The sequence below is a fragment of the Mastacembelus armatus genome, chromosome 8, assembly GCF_900324485.2.
Source record: "Mastacembelus armatus chromosome 8, fMasArm1.2, whole genome shotgun sequence".
Classification (NCBI taxonomy): domain Eukaryota; kingdom Metazoa; phylum Chordata; class Actinopteri; order Synbranchiformes; family Mastacembelidae; genus Mastacembelus; species Mastacembelus armatus.
This window is the reverse complement of record NC_046640.1, coordinates 15,907,492-15,926,260: the sequence shown is the minus strand read 5'-3', so window position 1 is coordinate 15,926,260 and position 18,769 is coordinate 15,907,492. Positions and strand designations below refer to the sequence as shown.

Below are 18,769 nucleotides of genomic sequence, written 5' to 3'. Positions count from 1 at the left end.
TATCCTGGAAGAAAACCTCTTCCAGAGTGCTCAGGACCTCAGACTGGGCCGAAGGTTCACCTTTCAACAGGACAATGACCCTAAGCAAACAGCTAAAATAACAAAGGAGTGGCTTCGGAACAACTCTGTGACCCTTCTTGACTGGCCCAGCCAGAGCCCTGACCTAAACCCAATTGAGCATCTCTGGAGAGACCTGAAAATGGCTGTCCACCAACGTTCACCATCCAACCTGACAGAACTGGAGAGGATCTGCAAGGAAGAATGGCAGAGGATCCCCAAATCCAGGTGTGAAAAACTTGTTGCATCATTCCCAAGAAGACTCATGGCTGTACTAGCTCAAAAGGGTGCTTCTACTCAATACTGAGCACAGGGTCTGAATACTTATGACTGTGATATTTCAGTTTTTATTTTTTAATAAATTTGCAAAAATTTCTATATTTCTTTTTTTTTCTGTCAAGATGGGGTGCTGAGTGTACATTAATGAGAAATAAAATTAACCTTTTTTGATTTTGGCAAATGGCTGCAATGACACAAAGAGTGAAAAATTTAAAGGGGTCTGAATACTTTCCGTACCCACTGTATGTCTATGTCAGCCCAGAGTATGTTTTGTAATCAAGGCTCAAGCTTTAATTTACACATCAGCAAAATCACCAAAACTGCAGTCTATCTAATGACAAACACAATAAATTCATAAAACCTACTGAAAACAGACCAAGAAACATAAATGGTAAATATTTTTAAAAATGATTAAAAACACAAATCCTCTGAGGCCTCATAGTGTCCTGGTGGCTAAGACCTGTACTATGTAAACCATAATGTCCCTGGTTTTGGGACCTTTGCATCCTCTCTCCTCACATATTCTCTCTGTTTCTGGACTATAATCAATCAACGGCATAAAATCTGTAAGTAATTACTAAAAAAGTAAAGTCATAGAAAACATCAAAACAACAGTCAAAGCAAACAGGGATAATAACTTGACAAAAACAGTTGAGATCAGATCCTCAGCCTCAGGCCTAAAGGGACATTTAGTGGGTAATTCCTGCTGTTTCTCTCTACTCAGCCAACCTGGAACATCCACCAGAGATAAACATTCAAATATGATGACAAACAGAAGGACTGTCACATCAACCATTACTGAGCATTTGTCTTATACACATGAGGAACACAAAATCACACTGAAACAGCAAATCATATGTTTGAATGATTGGTTTGGATAATAATTGTCATTCAGCTTATAATAAAGGCCTTTACATTTATTACATAGACATTTAACACAGGTTTCACCCAGTTACTGACATTTATTGATCTTGACTGTTTGTCAGTTCATGGTAATGGGTCTTCACCATCTCAAGTTCTCTTGACACATCTAAAATGTAAACAATAGCATATAGTTTAAAATAACAATTTACACAGTTTCCTAATGATTCACATAACTGCTTTAATTTAGATTTGATCTCTTTACCTGGGATTGAGTAATCATCCGTCCTGAGTGACAGCTCCATTGATTCCATCAGGGTTGTCTCCAGTCTTTGCAGGATTTCCTCCTAAACAGCATCAGAATCTTTATCATTTATTGCTCAAACAGCCAAATGTTGTGTTCAGTATTTACTGAATCATAGATTTTAACTGTTTAAATGTGTGTACAAAAGGTTTCTCAGACTGGGCTGATAAAATGATCAGTGGCTATAAATGTGTTTTATTTATTCATAACTGCAAATTTGTGTCAAAATGTTAAGGACTTTTAGAAGGAAAAGCAAAGCAGTTTTCATAATGATACATGATCCACTTGAATATGAAAAAGTGATGTAAATGATGACTTGTGATCCTGGATAAGTGACAAACCTTCAGCTTATTCAGTTCGTCCAACATAACAGCTTTAGCCCTCTCAAACATCCTGTACTTTTCATCATGTACATGATTCATAAGAGTTTCCCTCATGTTGCCCAGTGTGCCCTCTCCTCTAAAATCTGCTGCTTCTACAATAAAACAGAAAATTGTTGTCAAACTTAGATTTTCTGTACAATTATAATAAATGTGTATTATTATAGTGTCAGCTTGTGTATGTCAGAGTCTTCTTTTGTACTTTTATAGCATTCCTTCATGTATTCTTCGATTGTGTCTGTCAGACTGTTGTAGATCATTTTCTTACGCTGCCGGATGGTTCTGTTGAGTTTTGTCTTAAGTTTTTCTTCCTTAGAGAGAAAATGAAGTATTGATAAACATTTTACATAGATCAAGTTATTACAAATAAGGCTTCACTTTAAGTGTCAACATTAACTGCGCTGATATTCTTCATATATAATGCTTATGAACATAAAGGATATTTCTGTTCATTTTTTACCTCTGTCTTGAGAAACAGCAGCTGCAGTTCAATATCTTTGTTCTGCTTAGTCAGCTTGTCTGTACCAAGCGAAAACTTATTGATGACTCCATGGTACGGTCCAGATTTTCCTTCATTTCTGTGATGTTAACACATTGAAATGTATCATGAAGGTAGCACTACACACACACACACACACGCACACACACACACACACGCATGCACGCACGCACGCACGCACACACACACACACACACACACACACATATGAGATCAAAGGGTCGGGGCTTCAAGTCCAGACTAGGGCATTACCAGTGTGGCCCTTTAGGCAAGGTCCTTAACGCTACTCGCCTACAAATGAACGATAGAAACAGGAGTCATACTGGCTTGGACGTGGCCCAGCAACAAGGTCTGTGTCAGGTGCTAGGGAACCAGGGCAACCTGATGAGAAATGGGCTACTGGAACATGACCACTCATTCTCGAGGGCTGAGAATAAAGAACTGCTGGAATGCTACTACATGCGTAACCCCAGGGAGAGGGGTTATATGAAGACAATGTGGGACCTATGAAAACTACGAAACCAATCATCCAGACTAGTGCCAAAACAACTAGTAGCTCAGTGTTCTAACATCTGCAAATGACAGCTGCTATCACAACTAGAGACTGAAGGGATACAACATAAATGCTAAGGCGAGGGGAGAAAAGGTCTGAGAAAGGCTGGACTGGAATCTCAGACTGATGAAGCCACTTGGATGGGTGGCGAAAGTCCAGTTGCCATCACTCAACCTTTATATAACCTCCCCTGGATGACTGATAATCTTCACAGACAACACTAGGGGCTGATTGCACAAGTCTCCATCAAGTGCGGCATCAACCAAAGAGATGCTCTGTCCCGCTGCTGTTCTCTGCTGCCTAAGCCTGAACCCCCTCAGCTAGATCATCACGAAGACTGACTTCGGATACCGACTACAAAATGGAGCAACAGTCAGTCCCCTCTGTACATGGATGACATTAAGCTGTATGCCAGGAGTGAGCGAAACATCGACTCATTGTTCCACACCATCAGGATCTACAGCAATGACATCAGAATGTCATTTGGACTGGATAAGTGTGGATGGATGATAACAGAGAGGGAAGGTTGTCAGGACTGAAGTCACTGAACTGCCAGAAGGCAGCATAGCGGATGTTGAGGGAAGCTACAAGTACCTTGGAATCCTGTGAGGATTTTACAACAGAGCAAATGGTCACTAACTTAAACCAATGTGGGGGCTGAATGTTTGCTTGATCCTTTCATGGTATGTGGTTCTGTCTGTTTTATTGGTTTAGTGTTTTAGGGTAGAAGGTTGTAAATAAGTGCCAACAATTTGTTTCTTTGATGGTAAGAAGACTGAAGATAGTACCTGAACAAACGTGGAGTCTGTTCAAGATTAGTCCACCCCTTTCTTGTCAAAATGTATATAAACTGGTCTTTTAACACAGACGGCAGAGGACTTTCTGCAAGGATGTCCTCTCCGGGCCCGTGATTAAACTGAGATGATTCATCACACTTGTGGTTGTTTTCTGAGAATTAGCAACTCTCAAACTTAAAGAAATTTCTACCACAATTCCACAGGCAAATGGGAACCAAGAAGAAGCCGCAAGGAAAGCTGCCACAGCCAAATACCTACAGAAAGTAAGGCAAGTCCTAAGAAGCCAGCTAAATGGGAAGAACAAGGTCCAAGCTATCAACGCTCTGCTGGTCATCAGGTACCCCACAGACAAAACTAACTGGCCAAAAGAGGAGATGGAGGCCACTGATGTCAAGACAAGGAAGCTCCTCACAATGCATTGAGGGTTTCACCCCAAATCCAGCATCCTGAGACTGAGAGGAAGAGGAAGGAAGGAGGCCGGGGACTGGTGAGCGTCAGAGCCACCATCCAAGATGAAACAGCCAAGATCCATGAGTAGATCAGGAAGATGGCCCCAAGCGATGGAATACTTAGTGAATATCTCAGGCAACAGAAGCCCGATGCAGAGGAAGAAGAGCGAGAACCATCATGGCAGGACAAACCCCTGCACGGCAGATACAAGAAGTGGCTGATATCGAAAAGTTCTACCGGTGGCTGGAAAAAGCTGGACTGAAAGACAGCACAGAGGCACTGATCGTAGCGGCACAAGAACAGGCCCTGAGCACAAGATCGATAGAGGCCGGGGTCTACCACACCAGGCAGGACCCCAGGTGCAGGCTGTGCAAAGATGCCCCTGAGACAATCCAGCACATAACAGCAGGTGGTAAGATGCTAGCAGGCAGAGCGTACATGGAACGCCATAACCAAGTGGCCGGCATAGTGTACAGGAACATCTGTGCCGAGTATGGGCTGGAGGTCCCAAGGTCAAAATGGGACACGCCTCCAAAGGTGAGGGAGAATGACCGAGCTAAGATCCTGTGGGACTTCCAGATACAGACCGACAAACAGGTGATGGCTAACCAACCGGACATAGTAGTGGTGGACAAACAACAGAAGAAAGCCGTAGTGGTAGATGTAGCGATCCCAAGTGACAGCAACATCAGAAAGAAGGAACACGAGAAGCTTGAGAAATACCAAGGGGTTAAAGAAGAGTTAGAAAGGATGTGGAAGGTGAAGGCAACAGTGGTCCCCGTGGTAATCGGCACCCTCGGGGCTGTGACCCCCAAACTGGGAGAGTAGCTCCAACAGATCCCAGGAACAACATCAGAGATCTCAGTCCAGAAGAGCGCAGTGCTAGGAACAGCTAAGATACTGCGAAGAACCCTCAAACTCCCAGGCCTCTGGTAGAGGACCCGAGATTGAGGAAGACACACACACCCATAGGGGTGAGTAGGAACATTTTTTTTATATACAAGAATAAAAATAAATAAACAAAAAAATACATATATATAGTAGAATAGTACATATATAGCCACTCCTATTTTTTTTCATATATGTGAAGTTATACAAGTTATACAGTAAAATGTAGACATATTAAAATGTAGACATATTATCCACTGTTTCGAAAATGAATCAACATACTGTTTTATGTCTAATTAAATCATTTCTTACGGGAAGGTCTTCCTGAATTCCTCATCAATGCTCTCAGTCAAGTGTGATGATAACTTCATGTTGAGGTTAATTGGTTTCCCTTTTTTTGGTTTATAGATGCCACTGTTCTCAACTACACACTTCAATGTCTTGTAAAAACCCCGACCTGATTGTCTGCGCTGAGACAAAAAATAACAAAACACATCTTGAAATACATATGCATTCAAAGTGCAAAATCAGCTGCTTTAATCAATTAGACAAATATAAATACATACAGGATGTATGATGGAACCCACGACTTCTTCACATGAACTTTTTGATTTTTTAACCCCTTCAGTGAGGCATTTTTCAAAAGTCTTATTAGCCTCTTCCATGGATTTTCTCACTTCATCAAGTTCATTCCTTATTTCTTCTTCAAGGTGTCTGCACACAGCTGCTTTTTTGTCAGCCTGGAATCAAAAACAACACATTTAGTATTTATGGCAGTGAAACTACATAGTCAATAATAGCTGTTGGAGCTTCTTTCATTTCAGTGTTTGTTATTTTCCAAAATTTTGTTATGATGTTCTGATATAAAGTGACCACCCTCTAATAAATGTGGCTATACTGCCTCTTTGAGGTAAACTAAATCATGGAAATAATAATTTATGCAACGATAATAATTAACTGAGGACCATTTCACTATTACACTGGAATTTTAACTTACCTGCTTCACATAAATAGTTTTTATTTAAGTGTATTTTTCTGTGAATATCATAACAATTGATGACAGTGAAAATGGTGTTAAGACTTAATCTTACCACCAGTTGACATGGCATAGTTTTAGTCCCCTGCATCAAAGAGAGAATCCCATGAGCTCCAGACACATAGTTTAATGTCTCTGAGTGACAGTCATTGAGATTTTGCAGAAAATTCTGAAGTTTGGGTATTTCTGTAAAAAAATTAGTCACTGTTGTTAAATGACTGTTAAAGTAAACAAAAACTAATTATGTATTTGGGGTAGATACTTCCTGCTATGGAGACTTCACCTACCAGTGTCATCTTTCTCTAGATGTTTTTTTTTCAGAAACTCATGGGAGCTCACTGTGAACACTTTGAAACATCCATCACTGAATTGTTTCTGGACAAAAAAGAGTCAGTGTTAAGGTAAGACTTACAGTTACACAAAGTCTTTGTGTTACATTTCCTGTTATTCCTTATAACTCACCTTAACCTTTTTCAGTTTGTTGAATTCTTTGATTATTTCTTCCTTGAGTTCCATGTTTCTTCTAAGTGTGCGAACAGGAACATCAGCTGCTGACCTACAAGAAAAGATTTGTATTAAGTGGCACCTCATACAACATTTGCAGCACTGAAACCTGAAATTTAACACCTTTTCCAGTCTTATAATGAAAGCCAAATAATTATTTATGAAATCCATAATGAAAATAGTTCCTTTAGTAATAGTTTATTTTATAGATTTGTGATGTCAGAAATGTCATGATTTCCTTTTGGGACTTCCTGTTGTGTTCAGTCCCTCTTTTCCCTGCACTGGTCCCCAGCAGCTTTATGTTCTTCAACCTTGCACCTGTTTGCAATCTGCCTTTTGTTCTCGCTCCCTTTATATGCATCCTGCTTTCCTTTGTGGGAGCATTACTTGATGACCTGTGGTGAATTTTTATGTTTTGCCTGCCTGTCTTCACCAGAGTGCCGTTTTATTCTTGGACAGGGAATTTTGTATTTGTTTCTGAGCCCTGGTAATCCCAGGAGAAATAAAGTTTATCTTCATCCTGTATTTGGGGCCTTCGCCTCTACTTCACACTGCAACATAAGAAAATAACTCCAGCTAGTGACACATATGACTCTTTTCTGCTGAGTTGACAGTATAAGCAGTTATTGAGGAATTTCTTTGAAACAAATTCTTTGTCCCATTAACTTTAGTCACTGGTTATATTTGTTTAGAAACTTTAAGTTTCATTTATAGCACAAGTTTTGGATATCAATGTGTTTATCCATTACACAGTGGCAACTGTGGAAGTGCCTGATAAACATCTAATGCAACAAACTAAAACACAAAACCTGAAGTGGATGGTGTGGCCCCTACAGAAGAAGAAGTGTCTGTCTGGGATTACATAAACAGACTGAAGTCACTGAAACAGCCTAAATGCACAGAACACTTCCAGCAGCTTCTCCATGTTTGAACATACCTGTCAATGTATTGACCTTGAGACACTGTGCCAATGTATTTGTATTGTGGTGGAACTGGTGTTGTTTTAATGCAAAGAGGTTCACAAATACTGAGTAGACTTAGGTTTTCTCTGTTTACTGTACTTTGTATGAGGTTATACTTTAGAAATATTATTCTTCCCCACTTTACCTATTGTACCTTAAAGCTTTGCACTGACTTTGCCTCTGTTTTACTAACAGATCACTGGAATTAAAGTAAATGTACCAACTGAATAGCAGATTATTTTAGCCACAATAACACCAAATTACAAAATTATATTGGTTACACTACTCCAGGCTTTCCAAGACCTTCCCAACGAGTTTATACCTGCATAGGAAATCCTTTCTATCATTTCAAGGAAACAATTGTGTTGCCAGAAGAAAACCTCAAAATGAAAGTAATGTAAGTATGTAATTGCCTGTAAGCAGGCAAGTTTTGCAGTTTTAATGATTTCTAGGCCCTTTGCATTTAAATCAGCACCAGTTCTAGCACCAAACAAGTATATTTGTACAGTTTATCAAGAAAATGTAAAATGTACATAGTAAATATCTAAATAAGACACTGACACAACCCATGAATTTACATCTGCATATGACATTTTCCATGAAATTATAGGAAGAGTTGTGGTCAGTGTTGTCTAGAAATTGGATAATTTGCAGGCAACTTGTGCAGTTTTAATGAATTGTAGGTGGGTTGTGTCAGTGTCTTATCTAGATCTTTACTATGTACATTTGACATCTTCAAATACTTACTGATCATCCAGATCTTCAATAACATCAGTCTTGGTGCAGATGAAGTGAATGCGCTGACACTCGCCACCATTTCCCATGAGGCTGCTGGCATTTTCCAGGATGTCCCAGGCTTCTTTCTCTGATGCTGCTCGATTAGTTTCTGTCACAATCCACACTGTAGAGCAACTTCCAACAAGCTAATTGAATATATCAGCACGTTACTTATGGGTTAATAATTATCAGTGGTTTGTAGTAACATTGTGTTAGTTTCCAGACAACAATACAACTATAATACACAACAAACAGAGCCATGCATGTGAATGAATTACCTCTTTCCACATCTTGTCTCTGCTCTTGTTACGGTCCCCATTTCCAGGAAGGTCCACAAGTGTGACATGCTGGAGAAGATCATTCTGAGGCACCCTGACAGTCACACACTTCACTAGTGGCCAATACCACCTCTTAATGTTTTTGTCTGCTCCGTCTTTGGAGTCACTTCTTATGTATTTGACACATTTTGCAGACAGCTCTTCAGCCTGCAATAAAAAATAAAGTGAACATGAGGCATTGAAAAAAATGTTTTATTTATATGAGCATTCAAAGTTAATGTCAGTTTGTATAAATGATCTAAAAGAATATTCAATTAAAAGAAAACCAATTGAAACAGTGAAATGTAAAGGAACATCAAAGGCAAATGTTACAATTATATCAATAAATAGTGAACTGTGCACCCAAAGTGGAGACACAAGTTTATATTGGGCAATAGTGAAAATTACATTTGAAGATTAGATTAAAACCTGACAGTGTCTGGGATTATGCAAGACATTATAACATACAGGATACATGTATAATAGTAGCATAATGTGGTTCTTCCTTTATTGTGTTGACCTGAGACAGTCTGCAGACTCCAATATTCTTGAAAAGATATAGAAAAAACATTTACTGTAAGAAATATATAATTCAGTCCTAGTCACAGGGAGTAGGTGGTAGAATTGTTCAGTCATCAGACCAACTGGTTATCAGTGCAGAGAATAAATGTAAGTATCTTTATTTTATCATCTTTAATTTACAGATCCTCTTCTGACATGTTCTGACACTGTAACTGATTTAGTATGAACAAACTGGAACATACATGAGCCCAACACCAAATGCCATCATTTTATATCATTCAAACTGGGCACCAAAGACAATCGACTCATTTGTCTTTATTCAGTATGAAACATCTACAACACACTAACAAAGTGAGTTATAGCCAGTAAGATAAGCTGTTTGGTGTTAGTATTGACGTTCATTTAAAAAGGGTCCTAAGCAGCTGTGACATTTAATAAATCAAGGGATAATAAAACTTTGACTGTATTTAGTGTCAGTGTTTTTCAGGATTTTAATATGACATTTTCAGGTACAGTGTAATGTCTAATTTCTGTTGCTGCAGAAACACAATGTTTTTCCAGTGAGTTGAGCCTGTGATTTCCCTACAAGACTTAATTTCATATGGTTTATAATTACTGAGCAGTTTTATCAAATCTATGCATTTTCTAAAAACACTTTTTAGTACTGCTTATTTTCACATTTGTTAATATTACTGTTGTACCTAAACAAACTGGAATGGATAGTTTAAAAACCTCAATGACTGCAAATATTAGATTATATAAATATGATCTAATATAGATATTATCTAATCTAGGGTCATGCAATGCTATGAAATAAACATGTAAGCTTTTTTAAAAAGTTACTTACTGTTTCACATGTCAGAATCTTCTTCTTGGAAATGTGAAACTCTGGAATGTCTCTGAAATACTTGTTGTCCATCAAGTTTTCTGTGGATTTGTTTTCCCACTCTTCTCCATACAAAGCTGACAGCTTTTCCACAATCTCATGATAATCTTCATCTTTGTCCCTTTCCTGATCTGTATTATCCCCAATATATTGAATCATGGACCACAACTCATCTTTCCACTCCTGAAAATCAAAAAGGAGAAAAGTTTAACTCAGTTAGATGTAGAGTACACCAGCAACTGTATTTCTGCAGCTACATCATAACTTTTCAACCAGCATCAAGTCATCATAAACATATTTAGCTCATTTTACCTCTCTTGTCATGAACTCAATCTCTGCCTCATACTTTGAGCTGTGCACATTAGCCTCTACTTTAATCATGACTGAGGTACATGCACTGACACTTCCAGAGGGCAAAAGCTTCTCCTCTCCAATGATGGCATTTATCAGAGAGCTCTTTCCAGCCCCAGTTTTACCAAAGACACCAACCAGCTCCCTCTTGTCTGTCTCCAACTCCCTGATTTTAATCCTGTTGCACAAAGAGTTTAAATCTGGGTTAACACATAACTTAATCTTTTTAAATTATCAAAATTAAAACAATTAATTATTAAATGTCTACCGATATAAGAGACCACTCATAGAGCAAGATGCATTTTGGAAACAAAGGAACATTCAGTCATGAAGCTTAAATTTCTGTCACAAAGCTGTTAACAACAGGAAAGAGCAGTGCTGAGAACCTGAAAATACAAATACAAATCTATAGATTAAATCAGTTCACTACAATCTGGATCTGTTTGATTTCAGCACCAATGACTTTAGGTTTTGTTCTCAGTATTTTAAATTCATGACTGTTTTCTGCCTCTGATTGGCTGTATCTCCATGGCAACAACAGGCAACACTTATGAACATTCAGCATTTAGAATGTTAGATACATGTTGTTATTGGACAGTGAACAGCACAGCCTCTGTGGACTTTACAGATATTGTCACATTTATAGTATAGTTGATTTTACATTTAGATTAGTTTAAAAATATATTTTGACTGCATCTCACTGTCTGCTTTATTCTCCCACTGGCTCTTTTCTCTCCATTCGCCCAGAATTAGGTTGGATAATTTTGTTGGCTTCAAATAAGTCAGTATGTATTTTTGTGAAATGGGCTCATTTAACCAAATTAGGACTGGCTCAACAACACAGACCAGTCTAAGGTTTTTTAGTGAAACCAGCCCCTGGTCAGGAACAGAATCAGGCAGATACAACAAAGAATAAGGAATATGGAAAACTTCACACTTACTTCAGGAATTCATTGAGCCTTGTGGCATTTTCTTTAGGCAGCCTGTGACTGATGCTATCCATAATGTGTTTCATACGAGACAGTAGGATTTTTTCTGTTAGAAGAAAAACTATTCAGCAGGAATCATGAACCACTGTATCCACTTAATGCATAATGAGGTGTTGTGATATACAAAAAATAATGAAAAGAATATAAAACCTCTCAGGTATTTTCTCTTTCAAGTCATTCATATTGCTGCTATGGATCCCTAGAGTTTACTGTACTATTACAGACATGTATGTCTACTGTACTGAGGTGTTCTGAAACTGTTAACAAAGACCAGCCAGTCTATAGCCAACAAAGTAAATAAAATAAAATTAGACCTGTAACAGGCTTATTTGCAATAGTTTAGAAAGAAACATAAATACCTGAATGTAATCGGCGTTGTTTACTTGGTGGTGACTGACATTTGCTGGACATGTCCGGAGGATCCATCTTTCTCTTTCCTTGTTGTTTTATTATGGAAATAAGAAACAAAAGTATAGTAGTTACATGTGCATCTCAGATTTCAACTTAATACACTCAATGTAATTGTTTTCTCAAAGCAAAATTATTGTCTTAAAAACATTAATGTAATGAAAATAAAAAAAGAATCACCCTTATCACTTGTTCCCTCTGCTGCTTCTTCCTGATCCTTCTGACACAGAGTAATTATTTGTAAGGTTTTATAAAACTTGACCAAACATTTAAAATACATATTTCTGATTACAATTACTTATATTAAATATTTACGCAACTTCATTTAACTTATGTGAGTAGAAAAATCAACTGTTTTCTCTTGTAAGAAAAGAAAATTGTTACAAACATTTTGACATCAATGTTCAAGCTCCTGTCCCTGTAAAAGCATCTTTATTGAGCAGAACATTACCTTTAATGCCGTAAGTTTCTCCTTGAATATTGCTCGTGGCCCTAGTCTTGGGATAAGTTCATTGATTTCTTGATCACGGAGACAGTACAGACTTTTCTTGCCAATTTCTTCTTCTGCAATTAAAACAGATTGAGTCCATATTTATTGTATTTCAACTGTTCACTGCTTGTCACTCATAATTTCAGTGCCACCTGTGCAAAGATTATATTTTAATAGCACTATATCCTATTTAATAACTGGTACGATAAAGTTAATATGTCCCTGTTTGCCACGGGTAGCCAACCCTGGGACTAGACAGCCCTGCCCTACTTGTTTTTTAACTAATCTAACTAACACATTTTTTTAACCCACTACTGAAAACCTGGATCAGGTGTGTTCAGCCAATCAGAAGCTCTAAGGGCAGGAATAGTTGGAAAACAAGCAGGGCAGGTTGGCTACCTCTGATTTACACAATTTAAAATGACTTTATACATTGTGAACACAGACACTCTTTCAAAAGTCTGTGTAAATTGCAAAGTATATGTTAGCATTCTACTGCAAACTGTAGATATATACTTTCACATGTTGAAGTATTTCAGTGTTGTTAGGGAACATAAATACTGTATATCACCTATGTACACCAATGAAGAACAGTAATGCTTTACCTTTAAATTTTTCTATCCACTGGCTGAGGCCCCATTCAGTTAACTTGCTACGAACAAACTCATCCATGTCCAACAGCAACTGGAAGGGAAATAATCAATGTAATCAATAAACAACATTTATGAGGCAGTTATGATAAATGATAATTAAATTCTTGTATTTTGTGTAGTGAATCAACAATATAGTTAGTTGTTAGTATAATAAAGTTAGTGTATTTACAATTTGTCTGGTTCTCTTTGAAGCACAAACTCTTCAGGTGCTTGACCTTTTGAGTTCTTTATTTTATACTGGGCTCTCTTGTTTGCCCATAGAGGAGGTTCAAACCATCAGACCAAGTCACACCAATCTGTGGTTATTACTGTCATTTAAGTTACATGCAGTTGGTGCAGTACACAGTGACTCTTTTCTCTGCTCAAAGATGAGGTTCACTAAGATCCATTTCTTCTTCTTTTCCTTTCGGCTGCTCCCTTCAGGGGTCGCCACAGCGAATCATCTGCCTCCATTTAACCCTATCCTCTGTATCCTCCTCACCCACACCAACTATCCTCATGTCCTCCTTCACTACATCCAAGAACCTCCTCTTTGGTCTTCCTCTAGGCCCCCTTCCTGGAAGCTCTAACCTCAGCATCCTTTTACCAATGTATTCACTGTCCCTCCTCTGAACATGTCCAAACCATCTCAATCTGGCTTCCCTGGCTTTTTCTCCAAAACATCTAACATGAGCTGTCCCTCTGATGTCCTCATTCCTGATCCTATCCATCCTCGTCACTCCCAGAGAGAACCTCAACATCTTCAGCTCTGCTACCTCCAGTTCTGCCTCCTGTCTTTTTCTCAGTGCCACTGTCTCTAAACCAGACAACATTGCTGGTCTCACCACTGTCTTGTCCACCTTTCCTTTCATTCTTGCTGACACTCTTTTCTCACACATCACACCTGACACTTTCCTCCACCCATTCCAACCTGCTTGCACACGTCTCTTCACTTCTTTTCCACACTCTCCGTTGCTCTGGACTGTTGACCCTAGGTACTTAAAATCCTCCACCTTCTTCATCTCTACTCCCTGTAACCTCACTGTTCTACTTGAGTCCCTCTCATTTACACACATGTACTCTGTTTTACTGCAGCTAAGCTTCATTCCTCACTCACTCCCAAAACAGAATTTACAGTGTTACACAACTTTCTCCAACTTTCTCCAACTTATTACAAACACTAACAAAACATTGACAGTCGACTCACAACCCAGTTAATGTTAGAAAAATTAGTTTCTGTCATACCTGTGGAAAATAAGGAGAGAGGAGCAAAGTAACAGTGTGTCCTGGGCAGAGGTTCTTTGTTCTGGACCTGGTGTAATCCATATACTGATACCAACACTGATATCGCTATTGGATCTATAGTAGTGTGCTGGGATTGATATTTTACTTTCAGTTTTACGTCCAGATCATAGTCTGGCATTACTATTCTTCATTAGGCCTATTATTAACTAATGTCTTATTTCACGAACTTGTTTTGTTTTCTAATCTGCCACACACATAAAAGCAAAGTGGAAGAAGGAGGTGGAGAGGGATTTCATAGTGGAGATTAAATCCATGGTGGTTACAGCTCCATGCTGTGAATACTGTCACACAACATTAATTGACGCAGCTGCACATTTGCCAGGTAATGCGCTACTGTAACTGATGCACTTTATTATTTTAGTGCAAGTGCTATGAAATATCAATAGCATCTAGTATTATAAAGCAACGCAATATTCTTCTTCATTAGCAAATGAAGGAAAACATGTTGTTTACAATAGACAAGGGCAACTTTGCTCCACATGGCCAAATAACAAAACCATTCCTAAGTTGCATGCACTTTTTGGAATTACACATATCAGCTGTGCATTTACACAAAGAATTTACTTACACATTTATGGACAGTGCATCCAGATACTGGGTGTAACAGAGATGAAAATATAATGAATTTCACCCAAACTGATGTGCTGAATTTGGGAAATAGAGCCGCCTGCTGGTTGTTATATGTAACTGCATGTACAGAGGTCCTACAGGCATTCTGCACTACCTCCAGCAAAGCAAGTGATGTCTGGTTGGTGGTAAGTGCATGGTAGCATGGCTTAGACCGGTTTTCGACATAAAAATTATTAATATCCTGGTTATGACAGTGTTTATAGTATGTAACTGGTACATAAGCACTGCTAGATTGTATTTCGTAAACCAGATTGAAAATATGCGTGGATAAAATGTTACTGCTATGTTGTCTACACTTAGTAGCATATTAAGTTAGCGCTAGCTTACTGGCTAGCTTGTCACCGCAAAGTCATGATGCTAAATGTAATTGTGCTATTTTTGCCCTGTACCAGACCCAAGTCGCAGTTACAACACACGTTTGAAGGACACTGTGTGTATGTCTTTTGTACCAGGTAGGCTCAATGTAAATGTGAAATGTGTTTTTATTTTATAAGCTGTTCTTTTCAGTATTACGGATTAATGTGTTGTTCAGTACATTGTTGTATGATGTTCTAAAATCTTCTGTTAATGTAAAAATACCACTATACGATCACGGGTAATTGGAAAAAAGCAAGTGATGTCTGGTTGGTGACCCAAGTCGCAGTTACAACACACGTTTGAAGGAAACTGTGTGTTTGTCTTTTGTACCAGTAAAGACAGATTGAGAGCAATCCCGTGTCGGTGCCATTCTTACACGACATCACACCGGCAGCTTCGCAACCGCAAGAATATTGATAACGGCGGCGGTGCACACCGGGACCGGATCATCCACTACATGGGCAAACCCTCAAAAACTAGAAAGTTGTTCTTCTGTAGATGGATATACTTTTTTTTTCAAAGAAAACAACCAGGTTGAGGTGAGAAATTATAATATTCCATTAGAAAAATCTTACATAATGATATAATCAATTCATACTGCTTATTAGATTATACATCCAGTGATTGGATGTAAGGTTTGCTATTTGGTTGACAGCACAAAGGAGAGGACAGTGATGGAGACAAGGGGGAAAGCAAGACCACCAGCAAGACCCCTGTCAGAGAGCATGAGGCCCTGTATAAATATAACAGTTCACCCGAGCGTCTGCCTCCTTTCTTCTGTCACAGAATATGATCAGTCTGTCCTCGCATGTTATTGGCCGCATGTTGTGTCCATCAAAATAAAATCCCGCCCCTGCCTACATAGATCTACAGCAGACTGAGTAGGAGCGGCTGAAGATTCGGCTCTTCTCGACAGGAGTCGGCTTTTCTCGTTTGCTACAGACTCATCCCTACCACATTTTCTTCGGAGACTGAGCACCATTAAAAGTCTGATACTGTGCAGACACAGGGGCTGCAGGACTACATTTCCTGTTCACTGCACGTTACAAAGTGTGGTCACCTAGCAACAGGCACACCTTGAGGTGTTTAAAGACGGAAGTGAAAGTATAAATATCATTAGTAAAATGGGTGATACTATAGAATTGACACATGAAGACGCAGGCGCGCACACACAAGCACGCACATGCACACCGGAAGTTAAGTAGTGAGATCTGGTGCCTCTTTCTCCTACCACCCAAGTTGTGACTGGCTGGTTAACACTCTAAACTCACATGTTACTATATTTACAATCACAACCACTTAAAAACTGCTTTTCTTAACCGTTGGTTGGTTCTGCTGACTAAAGTTACATTTACTCAGCAAACACTCCCAAAACTGAATTTACAGTGTTACACAACTTTCTCCAACTTATTACAAACACTAACAAAACATTGACAGTCGACTCACAACCCAGTTAATGTTAAAAAAAATAGTTTCTGTCATACCTGTAGAAAATAAGGAGAGAGGAGCAAAGTAACGGTGTGTCCTGGGCAGAGGTTCTTTGTTCTGGTGTGGGCGGATCAATCTTTATACTGATACCAGCATTGATATCGGTATTGGATCGATAGTAGTGTGCCAGGCTCGATCTTTTACTTTGTTTTACTTCAGTATGTTGCTCACTGAGTTGTCATGATAATTTATTTAGATTTTGCATTTTGATTATGCATTTACTGAAAATATGACACAATGCTGCTGTCCCCTACATGAAACTACATAAGCCTGTATCAGTATCAATATTGGTATCTGTAACATTAGTCCTGTATTTTCTTGGTATCGGACCAAAACCAAATTTCGCAATCACACCTTTCATATTCGGAGCTGCGCATGCGCATGAGCTTGCAGCAACATCTGTTGGCGTTAAAGGTTATTACCTTAATGGAAAGTCTACGGTTCATGTCAGGGTAGTAGCTTTGTATCAACTTATAAAGTTGTGCGGTACACAGTGAAATAAACAATGTACCAAGTGGTACATAAACACAAAAAGAGATTATAAAACAACGTGCAAAAAAAGCAGGTAATGAAAAACATACAAAACAACACAAACTATTGTATGAATACAGTGTAAACATGATAACATGAGAGCAGACCAGACATAGTTCTATGTAAAATATACGGTCTGATGTTGCTGGGTACAACATTCATGAATTGCAGGTTGAAGTTATTGTAAATTGTTTAAATAGTGATGGACAGAACCTGTAGTGATCATGAGGACGTGGCCTAATTTGAATATTGTTGCACCTAATTGTCCAAAAAATCCTCAAATACAATGTGTCAGTGCAGTTATTTTACTGCTTCTGATCGAGAAGCACATTTTCAAACATGTTTAATATTTATGATTCCAGAGTGCGGAGGCTCCAAAGACCTGGACTTTCTTTACAGTGAGGTTAATTCAATTCAATTCAATTCAATTTTATTTGTATAGCGCCAAATCACAATACAAATCATCTCAAGGCACTTTCCAAAAACTAAAACTAAAAACCCAACAATTCCCTTATGAGCAAGCACTTGGCGACAGTGGAGAGGAAAAACTCCCTTTAACGGAAGAAAAAAACCTCCAGCAGAACCGGGCTCAGTTTGGGCGGCCATCTGCCTCGACCGGTTGGGGTGAGTGGATAGAGCAGAGAGAAAAGAACAGCAACAATAAACAACAAATAGACACTGCAGGTTGGTGGGACCAGTAACTGCACATCAGTGATATACAGCTCCAGGACCAGGGACACCTGCAGAAGGTACAGAGAGAGAGGGAGAGAGCACAAACTAGGGGAGAGAGAGAGCACAAGGTTAGTAACATTCAATGGTGGAATATACATGAGGTGGGAGGAGAGAAGAGAGGGGAGGGGAAGGGAGGGGGGGGTTAGGGTAGGGAAGCTCAGTGCACCGATGGTCCTCGGGCAGTCTAGGCCTATAGCAGCATAACTAAGGGATGGTTCAGGGTTGCCTGAAGCCAGCCCTAACTATATGCTTTGTCAAAGAGGAAGGCTTTAAGTCTAGCCTTAAAAGTATAGAGAGTGTCTGCCTCCTGAACCCAGGCTGGGAGCTGGTTCCATAGGAGAGGAGCTTGATAACTAAAGGCTCTGCCTCCCATTCTGCTCTGCCTCCCAACTCTGGGAACCACAAGTAGACCTGCACTCTGAGATCGAAGTGGTCTATTGGGACTGCACTGTGGGAGTGCAGAGGTTAAGGGACCAGGAGAGGTTCTCTGCCTGGCAAACACCAAGGAATTTGGTGTTCTTTGTAATCCCCACAGAGGAATCATCACTGTTGAGCAGAATGGTCACTCCACATTCTTCAAGTTCACAGGTATTTCTTTTTTTGTCTGTTTTACTGACTTTCAGAGACAGGCTGCGAGTCTGTTCTTCCTAATGTCATCAGTGAACTTGATATGGTTTAAGTTGGACATTGCTACACGGTTGTCAATGTGTCAACAGCAGTGGACTGAGCACACAGCCTTGTGGGTCTCCAGTGCCCAGTGTGGTGGTGTTGGAGATGCTTTACT

General features: G+C 39.2%; 2 protein-coding genes across 2 annotated transcripts in view; both read right to left on the bottom strand.

The window, feature by feature from the left end:
* Window positions 1-18,769, bottom strand: part of LOC113141530 (nuclear GTPase SLIP-GC-like) — a 69,485-nt gene that overhangs the window by 35,616 nt on the left and 15,100 nt on the right. The gene's annotated exons all lie outside the window — the stretch shown is intronic.
* On the bottom strand, window positions 931-16,842 carry LOC113141534 (nuclear GTPase SLIP-GC-like). The gene is made up of 21 exons (XM_026326012.1): window positions 16,719-16,842; window positions 12,916-12,994; window positions 12,272-12,384; window positions 12,001-12,040; window positions 11,772-11,849; window positions 11,365-11,458; window positions 10,385-10,601; window positions 10,034-10,255; window positions 8,626-8,832; window positions 8,318-8,493; window positions 6,567-6,660; window positions 6,392-6,479; window positions 6,160-6,290; window positions 5,635-5,808; window positions 5,381-5,538; window positions 2,342-2,459; window positions 2,084-2,192; window positions 1,843-1,976; window positions 1,463-1,544; window positions 1,297-1,366; window positions 931-1,065 (listed from the first exon to the last, which is right to left on the bottom strand). Exons 2-20 carry the CDS (start codon window positions 12,980-12,982, stop codon window positions 1,299-1,301), a joined length of 2,370 nt encoding a protein of 789 aa, XP_026181797.1. The 5' UTR covers window positions 12,983-12,994; window positions 16,719-16,842; the 3' UTR covers window positions 931-1,065; window positions 1,297-1,298.

What these genes read in the sequence shown, in the direction of transcription:
- LOC113141534 (XM_026326012.1), bottom strand. Translation starts at nt 12,982, where the DNA reads ATGGATGAGTTTGTTCGTAGCAAGTTAACTGAATGGGGCCTCAGCCAG. An exon ending in TGGGTTCCATCATACATCCT is followed by an intron (nt 5,539 to 5,634) that starts GTATGTATTTAT and finishes TTTTTGTCTCAG; the next exon opens with CGCAGACAATCAGGTCGGGG. An exon ending in GGATGATTACTCAATCCCAG is followed by an intron (nt 1,367 to 1,462) that starts GTAAAGAGATCA and finishes TTTACATTTTAG; the next exon opens with ATGTGTCAAGAGAACTTGAG.